An 18,246-nucleotide genomic window follows, 5' to 3' on the forward strand; every position below is an offset into this window, starting at 1 on the left:
TACCCTCATTTCCTTTACTTTTTTCCCTGCTGTTCCAAAACTTTTTTGTGGATGAAGATGCTGAATGTTTTAATTGTCCTTTCGATGTTGAATAACTTTTTTATTTACATAGCACAGTTTTGTCAAAGCATAAAAGTAATACCTGATTAAACTTTAAACTTCAGAATTTCAAGAATATATTTCCTAAAGGCCGCTTTACACTGCCTCCGTTAAAGATGTATTTGTAGACAAAAGCTAATAGTTTTAAGGGAAAACAATGAAATCTTTGGTCATCAGTCCAAAACAATGGTCCTAGCGTGCACTGTGAGAAAGATGCATCATCTGCTAACTTGGACAAATAAAAACTAGAACTGAATCAACAGAGACACAGACTGTCTAGCATATTGCTGCATTTGGTTTTAAAGTTGGAGTTCACATTGAGGATGGCTCTCACTTAGAAATGGTTCAGTGACAAATCAAATTTGAATCTGATATCTAGATTTGCAAGTTGTGTCAGAAGCATGTAACAACTATGAGTGCAAATATTAATCATTTTTGTTTTACCACCTCAAGCACAAGCACCACAAAGAAGATTATGGCAAATGTTATTAAGTTTTGGTTGCCAGTGGTTTTCCCTACAATAAAAGGCAGAACTGCTGGAACCAACTGCTAGATGTACTGGCACTGACCCAAGCATATGATGCCATTCCAATCAAAGGCAAAGAGGGATTTAGGCATATTGCAAAAGAAATATGCCATTTACTTTTTTGCTGCATAATTGATGTAGTTCATACTTGAGGATCAGACTTGATTGTCTGCTGTTACTTGTGTGACTTAGTTCTAATTTAATGTTATCTTGACTTAGGATATTAGTTTCACAAAGATATTTTAGAATGTTCTATAATGTTAAACTTTTACAAATGTGGTTATTTAGTTTAATGCAAGTTAGACTGTTTTTTACGTATTGTATGTGTATCAGGTCCCAAACCACAAAAACAAAATGCACTGCAGAAAACAGTTCACCCCCAAAATCACCATTTTCATTTTGTTCCTTTAACACTGATTCTTTGTATATGTTAGTCCTCCATACTCTCCAACAGGCCCCTGAGAGCTGAACTAATACAATAGTGATAGAATTTGCTTACACTGTGAAAATGACAGAATTAAACATTCTATAAATTAAAAAAATAAACCTTTCAAAAGCTGTTGTGTTCATTTAAAGTTTTCTAAAGTGTAGAGATGACAAAGCCATGGACACACACTGAGACTGAAATGAATGACTTTGAAGTAGAAACTTATGGAAGAGTGCAAAAACATGCTCATCTCAACATATTTAGCTTTGTGTTGACATTGAGATTTGTGTGGGGAAAAAAGAGAATCAGTCCTCTTGTAGCAATCTGTCACAAAGATTTCTGCTGAAAACGGTTAGACAAAGCTGAGAAGTGGAAAAGTGTAAAAAGGCATTTCTGTGTCTGAACAGATGGAGACTAGCAGACAGACCTGTTTACCTGGCACATAATGTCAAACCCTGTTTAGAACGGGCAAAAGAAGCATACAAATACTGCAGCAGAGGTAAAATCACTCCTCTGAATGTCTGCTTTAACGCAGTACTACAACAACATATTCTTGTTCTGGCCTTTTGCCATAAAAGAAATAAACTGTGTAAAAGCACGCACAACAAGACTTATAGATCTCACAACAACTGGAGTCCACCAAAAATCAATACTCTCTTTTTTTTTTTTTCCTGGAATATCTAAAAGAACCAGACTTTCCCATGTCTCCAGTTGCTCTAAATTTCCAAACTGTAATTTGGTTGTTAGAGCAAAGGTCCAGCTAACAGGATTCTAATTACCTTTAACATTTTTGTGAGCAAATGTTTGCATGTGCATTTTAGAATGGCAAAAACAATAAAACAACTCATTTTTTCAACATAATATTTAATGCACAAACACATGTTCTTTCATCAGAAAATAATTAAAGTTCATTTTAAATTAAACTATCAGGAGGGGTGCAAAAAATACATTCCTTGACCATATTTATTACTTTAGATGATGAAGGAACACTATTACCAGCTAAAATGTAGTATCATGACATTAAGGTTAGGGTTAAGTTTGCATCCCCTCACATTGAAATTAACAAATCACTATCAACAATTTCTTGATTGATTGCTGACATCCAAAAGCAAAAACTTTCTTGGTTCTTCTCAGTGTTACTTTACATAAAAACTGAATTACCCGAATAAGGCACACTCCCACAAAACCCTTGTATCAATCCATATAGTTGTTTTTTCTTTGGTTTCCAATTTTGAAAAAGATGCACCACTAAATTGAAAGTGCTGAGGGTTTTCATAGAAGACGCTGACTGTCACATTTTGCTTTTAGTGTCACCTTCTGCATTTAAAGTACAGCCATGAGATAAGAGGAGAGCAAACATTTATGTGAGGCATTGCTTTAAATGTGAACACGTGGGTGTGGAGAAACTTGGGGACATTGGTTACATGGTGCCAGCTGAGTGTAAGTTGTGGAATGTGGAATGGATAGTAATGTGCACAACTGAAATGCTGGTAGCAGCCATGAACAACCACTGATGAGCAGCTCTAATCTCTGCTGAAAGTGCACCAATTATACTAATCCTTTGGTGGATACTAAATGCACATTTATACCCTATTTATGCCTTAACACAGAATACATGTATAGACTCTCGTCGCCTAATTTCTCTCCTGTGAAAGATTTTCTGTAGTTTGTGTGGAAAAGAACAGCGCATAGTCATAGCAATGCTTTTCAGCATGGTTAATTGGTGCGCCAGCTCTAAAAGCATCTGCATCTGCAGACTAATGCATTTTGTTTGCCATTTCTTTCTCTGCCATTGCCTGTTCCAGTTAGAAGTAGTGGGGTGTGCGGGGAACAAACTTAAACAGTAAGGTTTCTCCAAAATTATTAAAAAAATATTTAGGTTGTGATGCTGAAGTTTTTATACAGGCAACATACACTCCTCCGCTTCAAATATTTAGCTTTTTATAGGAGTTATAAATTTTAAAATTACCCCATAGGTGGGGTTGGTTGTAACAGTCAAGTTGTAACTCTTGCTAAAAGTGTCTAAAAAAAAAAGTGCAAACCAATTTCTTTAAATAGATTGTATGAAACAAACCGAAACAGTAACTGAAAAATAGTTGTGCTGAAAAAAAATACTTTGTTCCCCTTAAAACACTTTAGACTCATTTCTTTAAAACACAGATGAACCTTTTTGATACTTTGCTGGAGACAGTGGACAGCAAATGTGCTACATCAGAACCACAGGCTGTGACAGAAAAAGTCTGCGATAATCTTTACCCTGAATGTTCAGTGAAACACACCACATATTACAGTGAACAATTGTGGATTGATGTGCTATTGTAGATGTTGCCTGTTAACTTTAAAACAACAATTATAGGAATTCTGGCCCCAAAAAAAGGGGGATGGAAGGGATGTGTGTGTGTGGGAGGGGGGTTGTTATAAAATATGTTGACAAACAAAAATTGAAAATGAGGCTTGAGAGTTGAGACTGAAGATGAGATTGACCCTATAATAACATCAGTCTGGGAGGGCCACCATGATGGAGGTATCTAATTTACCAAAAGGGCAAACAATCAAATGTGGGGAAAAGAATCCCTAAACCTCACGCTCATTCTACTAGACCTCTGGTCTCATGAGAATTCTTCCAACTAAACACAATAGAGATAAATTGCTTGTGGTTCTGCAAACATGGATTTTTTTTTTTTTTTTTAATGAAACTGGAACATTACAGTCCAGAAGTTGTTTCCTAATAACTCTGGACAATTCACAGAAGTCTGAAACTTATTCTCTAAACCGATGCAAGCACAGGGAGAACATGCAAACTCCACACATAAAGGCCGGGGATTTGAACTAACCACTCTAGCAAATCACTCCAGAGTTAACTTATTTGCCAAAAAATAAATAAATAAAATAAATATAAAAATAAAAACTAAATAAAACACTCTGACTATTGACTGGGTTATGAACTCTTCCAATAGTCTTACATAAAGTAGTTCAATTCCTGGGGTTTAATGAGTTAAAGAGAACTATAATTATAGTCCTCTAATAATTATTATTATCTTCAGTCAATCACCTAGCGGTGTTGTCCCTATAGCCAGTGTCCTGTTCATTGTTGCTGGAGCAATACCAAGCTTTGCCTCTTAGTACTCATAGCCTGCCACCAAAGTCTGATCTGGCTGCATTAGGATCCATATATATTATGTGATTAAACCTGACATCAAGCTATAGCTTAAAAATTGGCTGATAAGATGCCACTGATATGGACATACTGTGTTTACACGGACTTTAGTAACCAGGTTTTCTCAGAAAAGCTGATTTCTTAAGTGTAAACGGGAAAGCTGGCTTCTGTTAGAGAACTAAGAAAAGTCCCACATAAAATAGTCTCAATAAGTCACTTTGCCCTGTGGATTTTTAAAATTCAGACAGTTCATGCCGTGGATCATCTGTGATAAAGGCTTTATCAGGTTACTCTTATGCTGAATGTATGTGCAGATTTCAACTAACCAGAATTTTAAGTGCTTGTCAACACTGTTATGGTTACAACCACAAGCACCATGAAAGACTTTTTCAGGGTCAAAAGGTTAGGAAACATACCAGTGTTTTGTAATATTTTGCAAGAACAGTATTCATTCTACAAACCCGCTTGTAGTTATATTGTGCAGCTTATTGTCTTGATGAATCTGACAAAATTGTAGCCAAGCCAATCATGCAATTGAAATAGTGAAGCAAATGATTCTCAAAAGCCCAGAATGTTTCTAAAGATCCAAACTTTATAACATATTCCCATTTTTCTGGAAGTCGGTACTGTGGAAATACCATCTACAAAATCCATCTATAGGTCCATATTAACGTTTGGGTGGTTCAGTTTACTATCACTGGGAGCCTCATGTTTTTATATTTTAGATTAATCTAGCAATTAAGAACGTTTTGTGTGTTGGTAAGCAATTTTTTTATTCAGTGTTTACATAGGAGCCTTATTTTCATGGATTTTTTGTTGCAAAAAAATACACATTTCGTATTGTTTAACATTTTAACCAAACCTTTAAATGAACAACTAAACACAGAACCACAGCAAACAAATCAAAAAAGTCAAAGTCTAAGTCTTAACATTATAACACGTCTGCCCCCTTCCTTCTCTGACATAATGGTATGATGCTAGTCTGTACTCACATGTGATTAGCCGCATAGTGTACCCATCAAAATAATGTCTCCACCCATCTGCATGCATTCTCAGCAGAGCTGAGCAGGAGCGGCTGAAGATTCGACTCTCCCTGATGGGAGTCGGCCCTTCTCGTTCGCTACAAATATTCAGCTCATACAGTCGGCTTGTTCACAAACATCACATCACTAGTAGTCTGTCAGTAATGTATTTAATTGTAATCTTTAATGCTCGGTGGTGCTTAATTTAATTTTGAAAGATTTATTATAGAGGAAAAATTCACTTATTATGTAGGGTAAGTTTACGCTCTGAATGTTAGTATCTGGCTCTGCCCCTGGTCTTTCATTAGAATGTGCTTATTTTCCAAACCCCACTTCAGGGTAACACAAGCTTTATGTTGAAGTCTCGATCCCTAAACAAGATGACTCCTAAGACATTTCCAGTTCTTTAGTGGGCTTTTAAAAGTTCCTCCACAGAAGACACGAAATGACATTTCCTGAGAAGACTGTGTGCACTCCTAAACTGGCCATATGAGTCTTTTTACCTCGAGACGTGGTCCTAGTTCGGATCGTTTCAAGGTTCAGTTCAAGGTTTATTTAACCTGTGCATAGTGAACACAAAGCACTCTCAGTTCACGTCACTTTTTACCACTACATTTGTGTGAAAGCTACTAATTATCCTAAGCAATAAAGGTGTGAGAGCTCTAGAGTGTCTATAGTGTGAACAGAAAGAATATTGAGGCCCCACCTGAGTTGAACTTACATAGTGAGAGTTCAAAAAGAACTGTCTGTGTCCCTTTTCTCTTGGTCCACTGTAAGAGGACTGAGTTTGGTTAAAAAAGACCCTAAGTGTAGCTGTATTTAAACAAATTAAATCCCTCCATTATTTCTTTACTTTTTCTTCTATATGTCTGTGGGAATGGTCCTCAACACCTGTCACATGAATTTGATAAATACTTCCTATAGATCAACACCAGAATTTTAAGCAGTGCATTTATATTGGCATTACAGTGTGTATAAAGTGATTGAATAGAATCAAAAGGAGAGAAATATGTGAAATGGTAATTGGTGTAAGTCTAACTACTGCAGTAATTTAATGGTATTTTCATGTTTAAGCTAATGATAAAAAGCACACGTCTCAATGAATGAATGAAGATCTGAAGATGAAAACCGATTAAAACATTTTTCTTAATCTCCAACAAACCAAAACTGGCCAGTGAGGAATGATAACTTCTCCTTAACCTGGAGGCCTATAGGTAAAAAGGAAAGAAAGGAGCTCCTGGAGTATAAGTCTGGAGTGCTCCAGTTATCATGGCAAATTTCCAAATGTATGCCACCTGCGAGCACAAATGCAAAGATATTCTCATGGGAAGAGTCCATTATTCTCCATTTTGTGTGGTAATGCTATTCGTGTCATCATGAGTGATCCACTCTCAGATGCCTGATCTGCAATTTGTGAGAAAACAGCTTGACCTGTTTTAGGCGCATCATTGAAAACCTGGATCAATCCTCTGATGTCTAGCCTGATGCCTAAAACACATTTGTAAATTGATTATTGAACATTATTATTGTTGTCTGTTTTAATAGTTTAAAGACTCCACTTAAAAGTGAAACGTAAACTAAAGAGAGTACAGTGTAAAGCCAGACTGGTAGAAGCCACTTATCCACCAAATCACAATAAAGTCGGGACTTCATTGCACACAGGCCTTAAACACAGCATGACATACAGTGCCGGATCCCCTTATAACGAACTGCTTTATTTGATAAAAACTCTGACTGAATTCTCGTGGAGCCAAGAGACTTCATAATGACGGAGAGAATGGGGAGTCAGGTGGGTGGCAGGGGTTTTGGCAAGCACGTCAATGTAGCACAAAAAATAAAAAAATAAACTCATAAAATACTCATTTTGTACCTTGTGGCTCTGTTGAAAAGCCCACCCATGTCATGCGTGCGTCAGAAGCCTGTGCATCCAGTTCTGGATGCTACACTAAGGCACTAAGTCTTGGGTCTCTCTCTCTCTCGCTCTCTCTCTCTCTCACACACACACACGCACACACACACAGGTCTATAGGTACCTAAAGATACAACTATATTTCATTCCAGACACACATGCTGGAGCATATTTTGCAATTTCTGCCAAAGTGTGTCCTGAGAATCATTTATTATAGATAAGTCTTTTTTTTTCCATCCCCACAAACCAAAGCCGACCCTCAGTCCATTGAATGTGAGAAAAACGTATAATTCATTCAGTTTTTTTTTTAGTTTTTTTTTTTTGGTTTGTTTTGTGGATGCACCTGTTTAAACGATACCAACGACGCCCATAACTCACCTGATATGCGGACAATAAAATTTGCTTGAAGAATGATCAGTATTTCCCAAATTATATCCATGATCTACTTTCATTCCACGCACATTACGTACAGATTAGAAAAAATGAATAAATAAGAAACGGTGTTTTTATCAGTTGCAGATGTCCTGTGCTCCCAAGCTGAATCCCTCTGTACACCTTCCACCAGGTATTTTCCCCACCACACACATAGCAGGTGATCAAAGTCTGGGAAATAAATGTTCCAAGTCCCCACCAGTAAATATAACAACTCCAGAAATGGCAAAGAAACGATGAACTCCAGACGAAAAGCGCCGAGCACAACGCTGATCCTTTCTCAGTTCACTGTATTATTCCAGTGCCCCTAGAACGAACACATCCATCCATCCATCTGGCGCCGTTTCACATCCCGTTCTTACCACGGAAAGTCACACATAACCGCTCCAGTAAAATCTCTGAGGGAAAGGATAGAAAAAGCAAAATTAAGAGGAGGCACCGTTGTGAAATCAGACTAACAGCTAACGAAGCCTCACAACTCAGAAAACTCACATCGGCAGGTGGCGAGCCTCCGATCGAGACTTCAGCCTGTCACTGCAGGGGACCAGCGTCAAGTTAGTCGCGGTATAAAACATAGCTTCCGGTTGCATTTAACACAATAAGAGTGTTTTTTTCCACACTTTTTTGTACATAATTACATAAACGCGTTGGAGTTAAAGATGCATTAAGGCAGTAGTAAAATTGTGATATTATTTTGTGACATAAATAATTTAATTGTTTTAAACTAAACGATATTTAAGAAATACTAACAGGCATTATTATATTAATATAAATCAAAATCATTAAAATGTTATTAAAAGGTTATTAAAAGTGTTTAAAAAACAATACAAATTATAAAATAAATAGATTTTCTTAAAACTGCGTTTGTACTTTGTATCAAAGCCCACAGACGTCCGATCTTGTTCGGGCAAACCGTTACTGTTGTACTGTTTCTCTCATCCCACACACCGAGGGCGCAACTAGAACGGCGATTCTTAAAAATTACAACCCGTGGAAGTAGAGGGGATGTGGGCTGTGTGCTGATGAGGGAAGAAAACACGCACTGAACATCTGAAAATGAATTCCCTTATCATAAATTTCGTTACAAAACTCCGAACCACGCAGGTTCGATGGGAAACACCTGTCCCAAAAGGAGACTGTGTTAAGAACTAAAAGTAGCCAGAAGGTAAAGAAACCCAGCACTAATGAGCTGAATGTCGACAGATAAACGGGAATAATAATAAACTACAGCGACGTACAATGAAGTATTGCCTGTGTTAACATGAGGCGCGGTGCTCTCCCACACTCACGGTGTTTGCATCCTCAGAAAACAGCTCGGAGTAGATTTACTGCTCCGGATTTGCAGTGGGCTCCCAGCTAAGCCACCTAGCTCTGCAGCTTTACATATCATCGGAATTCACTAGGAACCTCCTTGTGCACACAGCGGGTACGCGCACAGGCAGGCGGGAGCACAGGTGGATGAGACCCGCGCACTGCAGAACAAATGTCTAATTTTGTTGATTTATTGTGTTAACGGAGAGCCTAGTGGCGGACTTAGATTTGGGGCAAACAAACTGCAAAGGGCACCTGATAGGATAAAAATGATGCACGATCAGCGTAAAGACAACATGGCTTCTGTTTGCTTTATTGGTTGGGTATCTTAGAGGACAATTTATGGCATTTCTCCACTGTGAGAGCACCTTTAAGGACACTTTATCGTGTTTGCTGCACTATGGGGACAGCTAAGTTGACACTTTATCACATTTGCTATGGGGGAACCCAGAGGGCCCGTTCTGGGGGTACATTACATAAGTGCATTTGCTCTTACAAGCTTGCTTACGGTGTTTTCTTTTAAGTTCTCCTGATGTGCGGCTGTTAGTGAAGTTTTAGTTTTTACCTATAAACAATCAACCCATGTGGTCAGAGGTTCAGCCAATAGCTAAACACGGTCGCTGCATAGCTCTGTTGTTTAGTTTGCCATCCAGGTTTGTTTTTTTGTGGAGGGCTCTGAGTGAAAGCAAAGAAATAGAAAGACTAAGATGTGGAGCTCACAGCTTCAGGTTGTTTACAAATGGACAGATACCACTGTCCAACAGGGTCAAACCAAAACTGACATTCAAAACAATGCTATAAAAGCATGGTGTTAAGTAGAAATCTATAACCTACAGTTATACAAGTTGCAAACTGATTGATGACCTTTTGTGTGATTTTATGACAATGGGAAGTACACGGAATGTATTTCTTTTTTGTCCTTTCCGTTAATCCTGTGAGTTCAGTTTCGCCACTGTGGATCATTTGTCCTCATGTTGATCTGGCACAGTTTTTATGTTGGATGCCTTTCTTGATGCAACCCTTCCAAATAACACTACCTATATATGGAACATTACAACACTGGTTTCAGTGTTGATGTATGACAAATGTTTATATATGTTCATTGTTTTTAAGAAATATAAAACACAACACAAGAGGAAAAAAGTTCAATTTCTCAGACAGTGAAGATCATAGTTAGCTCACTATTAGCTGTTATGATAATGATATAGCATAAAAATATAAAATATTGTACATCATAGTAAACTGTACAAGAGAGACTCACTGTTTTCTGATATATCAGGATAATGTTCAAACATATTTAACATTCTGACATACAGCTTCACTATTGATCCCTTTCCTTCATTAACAAGACTTTCGGCTACTGGCTTCTCAGCTGCTGTGAGGTGTAATAGGAATCCAGCCACAGCTTACTAAAATATCAGCCATATTATTCCACCTGTTATTTTCTTTACCCTGAGCTACTGAAAACTTTGGATTTAATCAGTTGTTGTGATTGAGGGTAGGCTTTAATGCAACAATTTTCCACCATTTGTACCTTCCTGCTTGTGGCCCCTGATGTTCCAGGTTACAAAGGCATTGCAGGAGGTAGAGAATGACGTACAATCGATACCATACACTGCCTGTTTTTTCAAGTGCCACATTTCCACATCAGAGAGATACATACCCCAGACTCCTCCATTCCTTTGGAACCAAGTGCTTTTCTCCTGGAAATACACACTAGCGTATTCTGTTTCAACTCCTGATATGATTGTTATTCAGCCAATAATGGTCTCTGTGGCACTGGCGTGAGGAAGGAAATTGCCAGTCTCACAACTCAGTTTTTTAAATCTGATTCCTCCTTTATATCACTTTCTTATATAACTTTTTATTCTGTCATTGAGGTTTTGATTATGTGTTTTCAAAAATAGTCCGATTATACCTTGCATTACAGTATTGTTGTGTATGAAGTTTAGCAAAGTAAAAAGAGAATTTGGTGAAGAGAAAATGTCAGACAGCTCGGGCTCTTGTTATTCAAATGTTGTTTGAAACCTTCCCGGGGGATGGAGAAGTCACTCCAATTATGTTTTAGCTTCAAACTTTAAATTGGCCTGAATGCTACTTTGAGAAAGGCCTTGTTTAAGTAGCAGGTTCCCTATTGTGTTGTGTTCACTGAAAATAACCCACGATGGATGGAACACAGGAAGTTGAAACTAGGATTCTTCAGAGCAGATTTGCAACCCAGTACTGATGATTTTTCAAAATGCACAAACAAGAATGTAACACACTGGTAAGGAGACTTGTGTTTGTCCTTAGTGTGGTTTGTCATATTACACATTCTGCTTTAATAAAGCTCAAACTAATTTTTAGAATATGTTCTCCCCCCCCACGAATGTTTGCAAAGTTGACTACAATTTTTTTAACCACAGACACAACCTCCTCTTTTCCAGCATGAGTGACTCTCCACTGACAGGATAGTCAATGCATGCTGCCCTAAAATGTAATGTACAAACTATGACGTTTCTCTGATTGTATGGAAACCTTAGGTTGGCTGCAGGAAGCAGAGTCTGGGTGAGGCTGGGCCACATCAGGTATTCCACAAAAAAAGCTTTGTTAAATAAATCTAATCTTCTCAAACATCACTACTAACAGTTCTTTAACTTCAGTGGGTTCTTCTGAACATGAACATGAACGGTTCTTGTGAACATGGATTCTCTTGCCTATTTCTTGCTGACAGAGAAGTGGCAGCGCTTCCTCTCACTTAGCTGAGCCACATTTGACTTGAGGTAGGAAGCAGTTGATACACTCAGTATGTCTTGGAGATGATCGTCAGAAAGTCTGGACCTGTACTTGGACTTATTGAAGTTCAAGTTAGAGAAAAACTTTTATCACAAATATGGGCTCCCAAAGAGGCACATGGTCTGCTTGAACATTCGGGAAAGCTCAATTCTCTCAAATATTTGCTCAAACTTGTCTGCTTTTCCACTCATCTCCCTAAACTTGGCTTTAAAGTCAGAGTTGCACTGCAGGTCAATGAGCTCCATATGAAGCACAGGTGGGGCATCTTGCACATTAAAGAAGAAGGGGTCATGTCTTTCATGATGATATGAACATCATAATATTTATAGATGGTAGAAAGTACCAGGATAGAATAGTCGGGGCGGCTGTAGCTCAGTTGGTAAGGCAGTCGTCCATGGACCACAGGGTGAGTGGTTTGATCCCTGGTCCTGGCTATATTTTGGCGTGTCTCTGGGCAAGACACCAAACCACTAACAGCCCATTCCCATCCCCAGCTGTGTAGTGCTGGTCTAACATCATAATATTTATAGATGGTAGAAAGTACCAGGATAGAATAGTCGGGGCGGCTGTAGCTCAGTTGGTAAGGCAGTCGTCCATGGACCACAGGGTAAGTGGTTTGATCCCTGGTCCTGGCTATATTTTGGCGTGTCTCTGGGCAAGACACCGAACCACTAACAGCCCATTCCCATCCCCAGCTGTGTAGTGCTGGTCTAAGCCTGGTAGAAATTGGGAGAGTTGCATCAGGAAGGGCATCCGGTGTAAAAACTGTGCCAAATCAACATGCAGACAATGATCTGCTGTGGTGACCCTGAACACGGGAGAAGTCAAAAGGACGAAAAAAAAAGAAAGTACCAGGATAGTGAGCGCAAAAAAGGCAACTGCTACCAGGCTGTTCATTATCAGCTGGGACAGTGGGCCACCATTGTTTATTATAGACTTGATTTTTTTTTTCATGGAGGCGTTATTTACTGCCCTTTATTTTCTATAATAACTTCAATTCAATTCAATTCAATTCAACTTTATTTATATAGCGCCAATTCACAACAAAGTCATCTCAGGGCACTTTACAGAATAAAGTCAAGATTATAAAGATATATAAAGAGAACCCAACAATTCCCCCTGGAGCAAGCCATAGGCAACAGTGGAGAGGAAAAACTCCCTTTAACGGAAGAAACCTCCAGCAGAACCAGGCTCAGGGTGGACGGCCATCTGCCTCGACCGGTTGGGGTGAGTGGAAAGGGGAGAGAGAAAAGAACAGAGCAACAAAAAGCAACAACAAAACATCGGGCAGATTGGTAGGACCAGTAGCTGCACGCTGGAAGACACACAGCTTCAAAGCCGGGGGACACCTGCAGAAAGGGACAGAGAGAGGGGGACAGAGGAGGACAAAGACAACTACGGGAGAGAACACACAGAGTTAATGACATAAAGTGGTGAGAATTGCGGGGTGAGAGGAAAGGAGAGATGGTCAAGAGGAGGAAAGGAGCTCAGTGCATTGGGGGGTGGGTCCCCCAGCAGTCTAAGCCTATGGCAGCATAACTATAACTAACTATATGCTTTATTAAAGAGGAAGGTTTTAAGCTTAGACTTAAAAGTAGAGAGGGTGTCTGCTTCCCGAATCTGAACTGGGAGCTGGTTCCACAAGAGAGGAGCTTGATAGGTAAAGGCTCTACCTCCCATTCTACGTTTGGAAATTCTGGGAACCACAAGTAGGCCTGCATTCTGAGAGCGAAGTGGTCTACTGGGATGATATGGTGCTATGAGGTCTTCTATATATGATGGAGCCTGACCATTCAGAGCTTTATATGTAAGAAGCAGGGTTTTAAATTCTATTCTAAATTTAATGGGAAGCCAATGGAGAGAAGCTAGTGAAGGTGAAATATGATCTCTCTTGCTAGTTCCAGTCAGCAGTCTTGCTGCAGCATTTTGGATTAATTGCAGGCTCTTTAGGGAGTTACTGGGGCATCCTGAAAGTAGGGAATTACAGTAGTCCAACCTAGAAGTAACAAATGCATGGACCAGTTTTTCGGCATCACTTTGAGACAGTATGCTCCTAATTTTGGCAATGTTCCGTAGGTGGAAGAAGGCTGTTCTAGAGATTTGTTTAATATGTGACTTAAAGGACAGATCCTGATCAAAAATAACTCCAAGGTTCCTTGCAGTAGTACTGGAGGCCAGACTTATGCCATCTAGGGTAACAATATGGTTGGACATCATATCTCTGAGATTTTTGGGCCCAAATACTATGACTTCAGTTTTTTCTGAGTTTAAAAGTAAAAAATTGTGGGACATCCAGGCCTTTATGTCTTGTAGGCTTGCTTGAAGCTTTATTAACTGATTATTTTCATCTGGTTCCATAGATAAATATAGCTGGATATCATCAGCATAACAGTGGAAATTTATGGAGTGTTTTCTAATAATGTTGCCTAAAGGAGACATATATAAAGTAAAAAGTATTGGTCCTAACACAGAGCCTTGTGGAACTCCATAGCTAACCTTTGTGTGCATGGAGGATTCATCATTAACATGAACAAATTGAAATCTATCAGACAGATAGGATTTAAACCAACCTAGTGCAGTTCCTGTAATTCCAATTTCATGTTCCAGTCTCTGTAATAAAATGTTATGATCAATGGTATCAAATGCGGCACTAAGATCTAACAGAACAAGTATAGAGATGAGTCCATTATCTGAGGCCATGAGAAGATCGTTGTTGACTTTTACCAGTGCTGTTTCTGTACTATGATGAACTCTAAATCCTGACTGAAAGTCTTCATACAAATTATTCCTATGAAGGTGATCACATAATTGTTTTGCGACTACTTTTTCAATTATTTTAGAAATAAAGGGGAGATAACCCCATGGATTCAGCGGTACATCCTAGCCAATACCAATGTTCCGTTGTCAAACATGCTCAATTCAAACACAGGACGAAGTAGTAATTTTATGACGGTTATGTGATGTTACACGGGCACCTCCAGAGTTGTGCAATGTTTCTCTGCTTGCATCAAGCCCGGCCGAAGGCCCGCCCCCCCTGGGAACCATATACTCCACTTGGTAGGTGATTGGTAGGTTCGTTCAGCTCCAGCTTGCACAAAAAAGGAACCTTCCGTACACAACACGGTAGAGTGCCATTCATATTAAACTCGCGGACCGCACTAAAATTAAACTTTCATATCGTCCTGCAGGCCACAAGAAACATCTCGTAGGCCACAATTGGACCCCGGGCTGCGAGTTTGACCCCTGCTCTAATAGAAGCACTTTATATTATAATCTCTTTAAACTCAGCAGTGTACTCATGCCTTTCAGGCTGCAAACTGCATTATGAACAACTAGTTGAGCAGTGGAGTAAGGAGTTGTTAGAATGTAGACCCAGTCTTTCTGAGGGTGTCAACATTGTCTCTATTATAAGAAGTATTTTCACTTTAAACTATTCATTAGCAGACACATTAGCATTATTCAGTTGTTTTGTGTCCTCCATGATACTTTGCAGCTCACTCATGATTGAATAGGTCTACGTCTAAAGTGTTAAGTGTTAAGCTCAGGTAAGAAAACATTCATCCCTTATTGTTCATCATATAACTTGAGTTTACATTGGTGGTGATAGTATGAGGCGAAGTATGAGGACCGTATACGGAGAAAGCAATCTAGGGCTGTACTCAGGCAAATTATCCAGCGGATCCCTGCCACTCATCCGCCAAACCCTCTTACCCCCACATATGTCCTGGAATCCAGAGGCACACTACACACCACAAAGGCACAGTGCTAACTACATGGAGCTCTGATTCCAGCCTGCAGTCAACTAACAAACATCAGGCTCCTCTGCAAGCTCAGTGGCAGCCTCTGTGTTCCACAAATAAAAAGTTTGTTTATTTCCCACACATTACGCGGGACACAGCAGGCACTGACAATGTCACCCATCAAAAAATGTCTACATTGTTGCACTTGGGCAGGCACCTCCAGCGGCTTTTCAGACGTCCAATAACATTTTCAACCACCATTCTAGCATAGCATACAGTTAAAGGTCTTCTGTTGAGCAGTTTGGTGATGGTGGTGAGTGAAGCCTTTCATAAGCCATTTCTTTAGAGGGTAAGCTGCATCCCCGATGAGATGGATGGGTACCTACACACCACAAACAGTAATTGCTTTTACACAAAAAATAAGACATAGCCAACTATCAATCAAGGTACTCAGGCAAAGAAGAAGTTCTTACTTACCATTACTATAGGCCAATACTGTCAAGAGGCTAGGTGTCGCAGATTTTTCCAGCCAGGCCTGGTAGTGATTGGTCACTCTGTTACAGCTTAATAATTGACTAACCAGAACGAATCAATCAGTCACATATCAGAGGCAGGCTCTTCTCACCACAGGCATAAACAACACTCCCCCTACCAATAAACTCAATAAATGAGTATTTATAGTTCTAACAGCTAAATGCTTTGGATAGTGAAGTAAAATAGGATTAATCCTAATGTTAAAGGGTTAAATTTGAATAATTTTGATAAGGGATTTAGGCTAAACTCATTGTTGAATTCAAGAGAAAGACTTGCATTTGTAGTTGGACATCAGATTTTCACTGAGCTTAACATGGAGATAGTTTTACCAACTTGAGTCACAGAAGATCCCTCAGCATTTTTACAACCAAGACAGGGCTGCTGTCAGTGGTCTCCACACCTGATGGTATATAATACAATAAGATTTAACAAAGAATGAGCACTGAAAAATTAGGAGTGTTAAGGGAAGTTAAAGGTTACACTACAAAAATGATGAGGTGAGTTAAGTCCAGCCTGAACTGATAATCAAATGACTTTCCTAAAACAGCCAGTTTTCTTTATGTAGAAGACAAATATTCTGTATACAATATAGATTTGGCAGATTTGTAATCACTATTTGCTCAATAAGATAAATCTGTCTTCACCAGAAGATAACAGAACCTGAAATCAACCAATAAAATGAAAGCATCAACACATATAGACATCTGTATTCAGACATAAGCATGTATTTAATTATTCTGTAGTCATAATAATGGTACATTTTCTGCACTTATATAGCGGTTTTCCACTATTGGCACTCAAAGCGCTTTACACTGCTTATTCACCCATTCACACACACAATCACACACACACACACATACACCAATGGGGGAGCTGCTATGCAGCTGGCCAATACTCACCGGGAGCAACTAAGTTGGGGTTCAGTGTCTTGCTCATGGACACTTCGACTTGTGACCGGAGGAGCCGGGGATTGAACCATCAACTGCGAGATTGGTGGACTTCCTGCACCACAGTAGCCCCATAAAAGGGTCATTTGACTTGGGGCAGGAATCTTTCTCTGCAGCCTGTGTTCACAACACTGTAGTTAGAGTCCAGTGTTAAACAACCGTTGCTTTGTTGTAACTAGTCACTTGATGTGATTCATGCGACACAGATTATGTGTCAAATCAATAAAGTGAAGAAAAAACACAACACTTTAACATTACTTAGGCATGTCTATTTAATACTTAACTCTAACCCAAACCACCATTTTTGATTGTTTGAAAATTAGTTTACTAGCCACAATTTTTGAGCTATTGTAAGAGATTTTGATGCCCAGTGCCAAAGGGTGTAATTTCAACAAATAGCTGCCTTCCTGCATGGGGCACTATTTCAGTTTTGTGGATGGTATGAGACCTACAATATGTTGGCTTTAAGGTTAAGGAACTTGTTGGAAAGTAAGTAGTGTAATCTGTTATTTCAGTGCGACAGATACATATCTAGTGAACATTTACTGTAGTTAAATATAATTATTGGATCAAACTCAGTATCAGCACATACCCTGTATTATAGGATATATTGCCTGATTACATCGTCCATATTATATTTTATATGTGGTAATTCAAAGTCTTTATTCAAAATTGGAGGTTTTGTGTTGTTTATTTGAAGCTGTTATGGTATATTAAGTCTAGGTGCTTTTTGTCTTATGGTTTGTCTATTGTTTTTTTACTTCATGGATCCAACCTTCAAGTTCTAATGTGAAACAATGTGGTAGAAACTAGGCTCTTTAAATTCTATCTTAAACTATAATTGTTCCCAGTGCATTTATTTCTACTAGCACTTTAACTACATTCAGTGCTCCCACACTCAACTAAACACTTTCAATTCATTTGCTTCAAACCCAGTTTCCAGAATTTCTAACAGGATTAGTTTATCTTTACATTCCCTTTCATCTAAAATGTCCAGTCTCGAGTGACTGAGAAAATAGCAGAAAGGCTTTTGGCTATGCTAATTATCCCATGGCTAGTGTGAAAGCATGAATATTAAGAGGATGGTGAAAACCGAATGTTTAATGTGAATTGTGCTCACGCTTTAAAATTACATCAGGTTTGAAAAAGCATCAGATGTGGCGAAACAACAAATATGTGAGAGTCGAAGCAGCAGCCCATCTGTGTTTATGATGAAGAAAAGAAAAAAACCTCCTGATTTCACTGCAACATGTCTGCCACTGTGGACTTTATAATTTGCAGGTACGTCTACGCTTGTGAGCCTGATCGATATTCTTGTGGTTCAGAGGCCAAATTTATGCAGATAAAAGACACTAATTATGCTCATG

At 39.0% G+C, this 18,246-nt stretch overlaps 1 protein-coding gene across 4 annotated transcripts in view; it reads right to left on the reverse strand.

Annotated features, from left to right (window-relative positions):
- The window catches only part of ca10a (carbonic anhydrase Xa), a 261,443-nt gene extending 252,471 nt beyond the window's left edge, over nt 1-8,972 (reverse strand). The window contains exons 1-2 of one of the 4 annotated variants that reach the window (XM_067489008.1): nt 8,862-8,972; nt 7,519-7,970 (exon numbers count right to left, since the gene is read on the reverse strand). In XM_067489008.1, the coding sequence (XP_067345109.1) occupies nt 7,519-7,579 (61 nt within the window). In that variant the 5' untranslated portion in view covers nt 7,580-7,970; nt 8,862-8,972. Of the gene's footprint in view, nt 1-7,518; nt 8,200-8,810; nt 8,829-8,861 lie in introns of those variants that run through there. The other 3 variants (XM_067489007.1, XM_067489006.1, XM_067489005.1) reach the window with 3 other exon arrangements.
- Nucleotides 8,973-18,246: the final 9,274 nt, after the last annotated feature.

Source organism: Channa argus, chromosome 20 (assembly GCF_033026475.1).
Source record: "Channa argus isolate prfri chromosome 20, Channa argus male v1.0, whole genome shotgun sequence".
Taxonomy (NCBI): domain Eukaryota; kingdom Metazoa; phylum Chordata; class Actinopteri; order Anabantiformes; family Channidae; genus Channa; species Channa argus.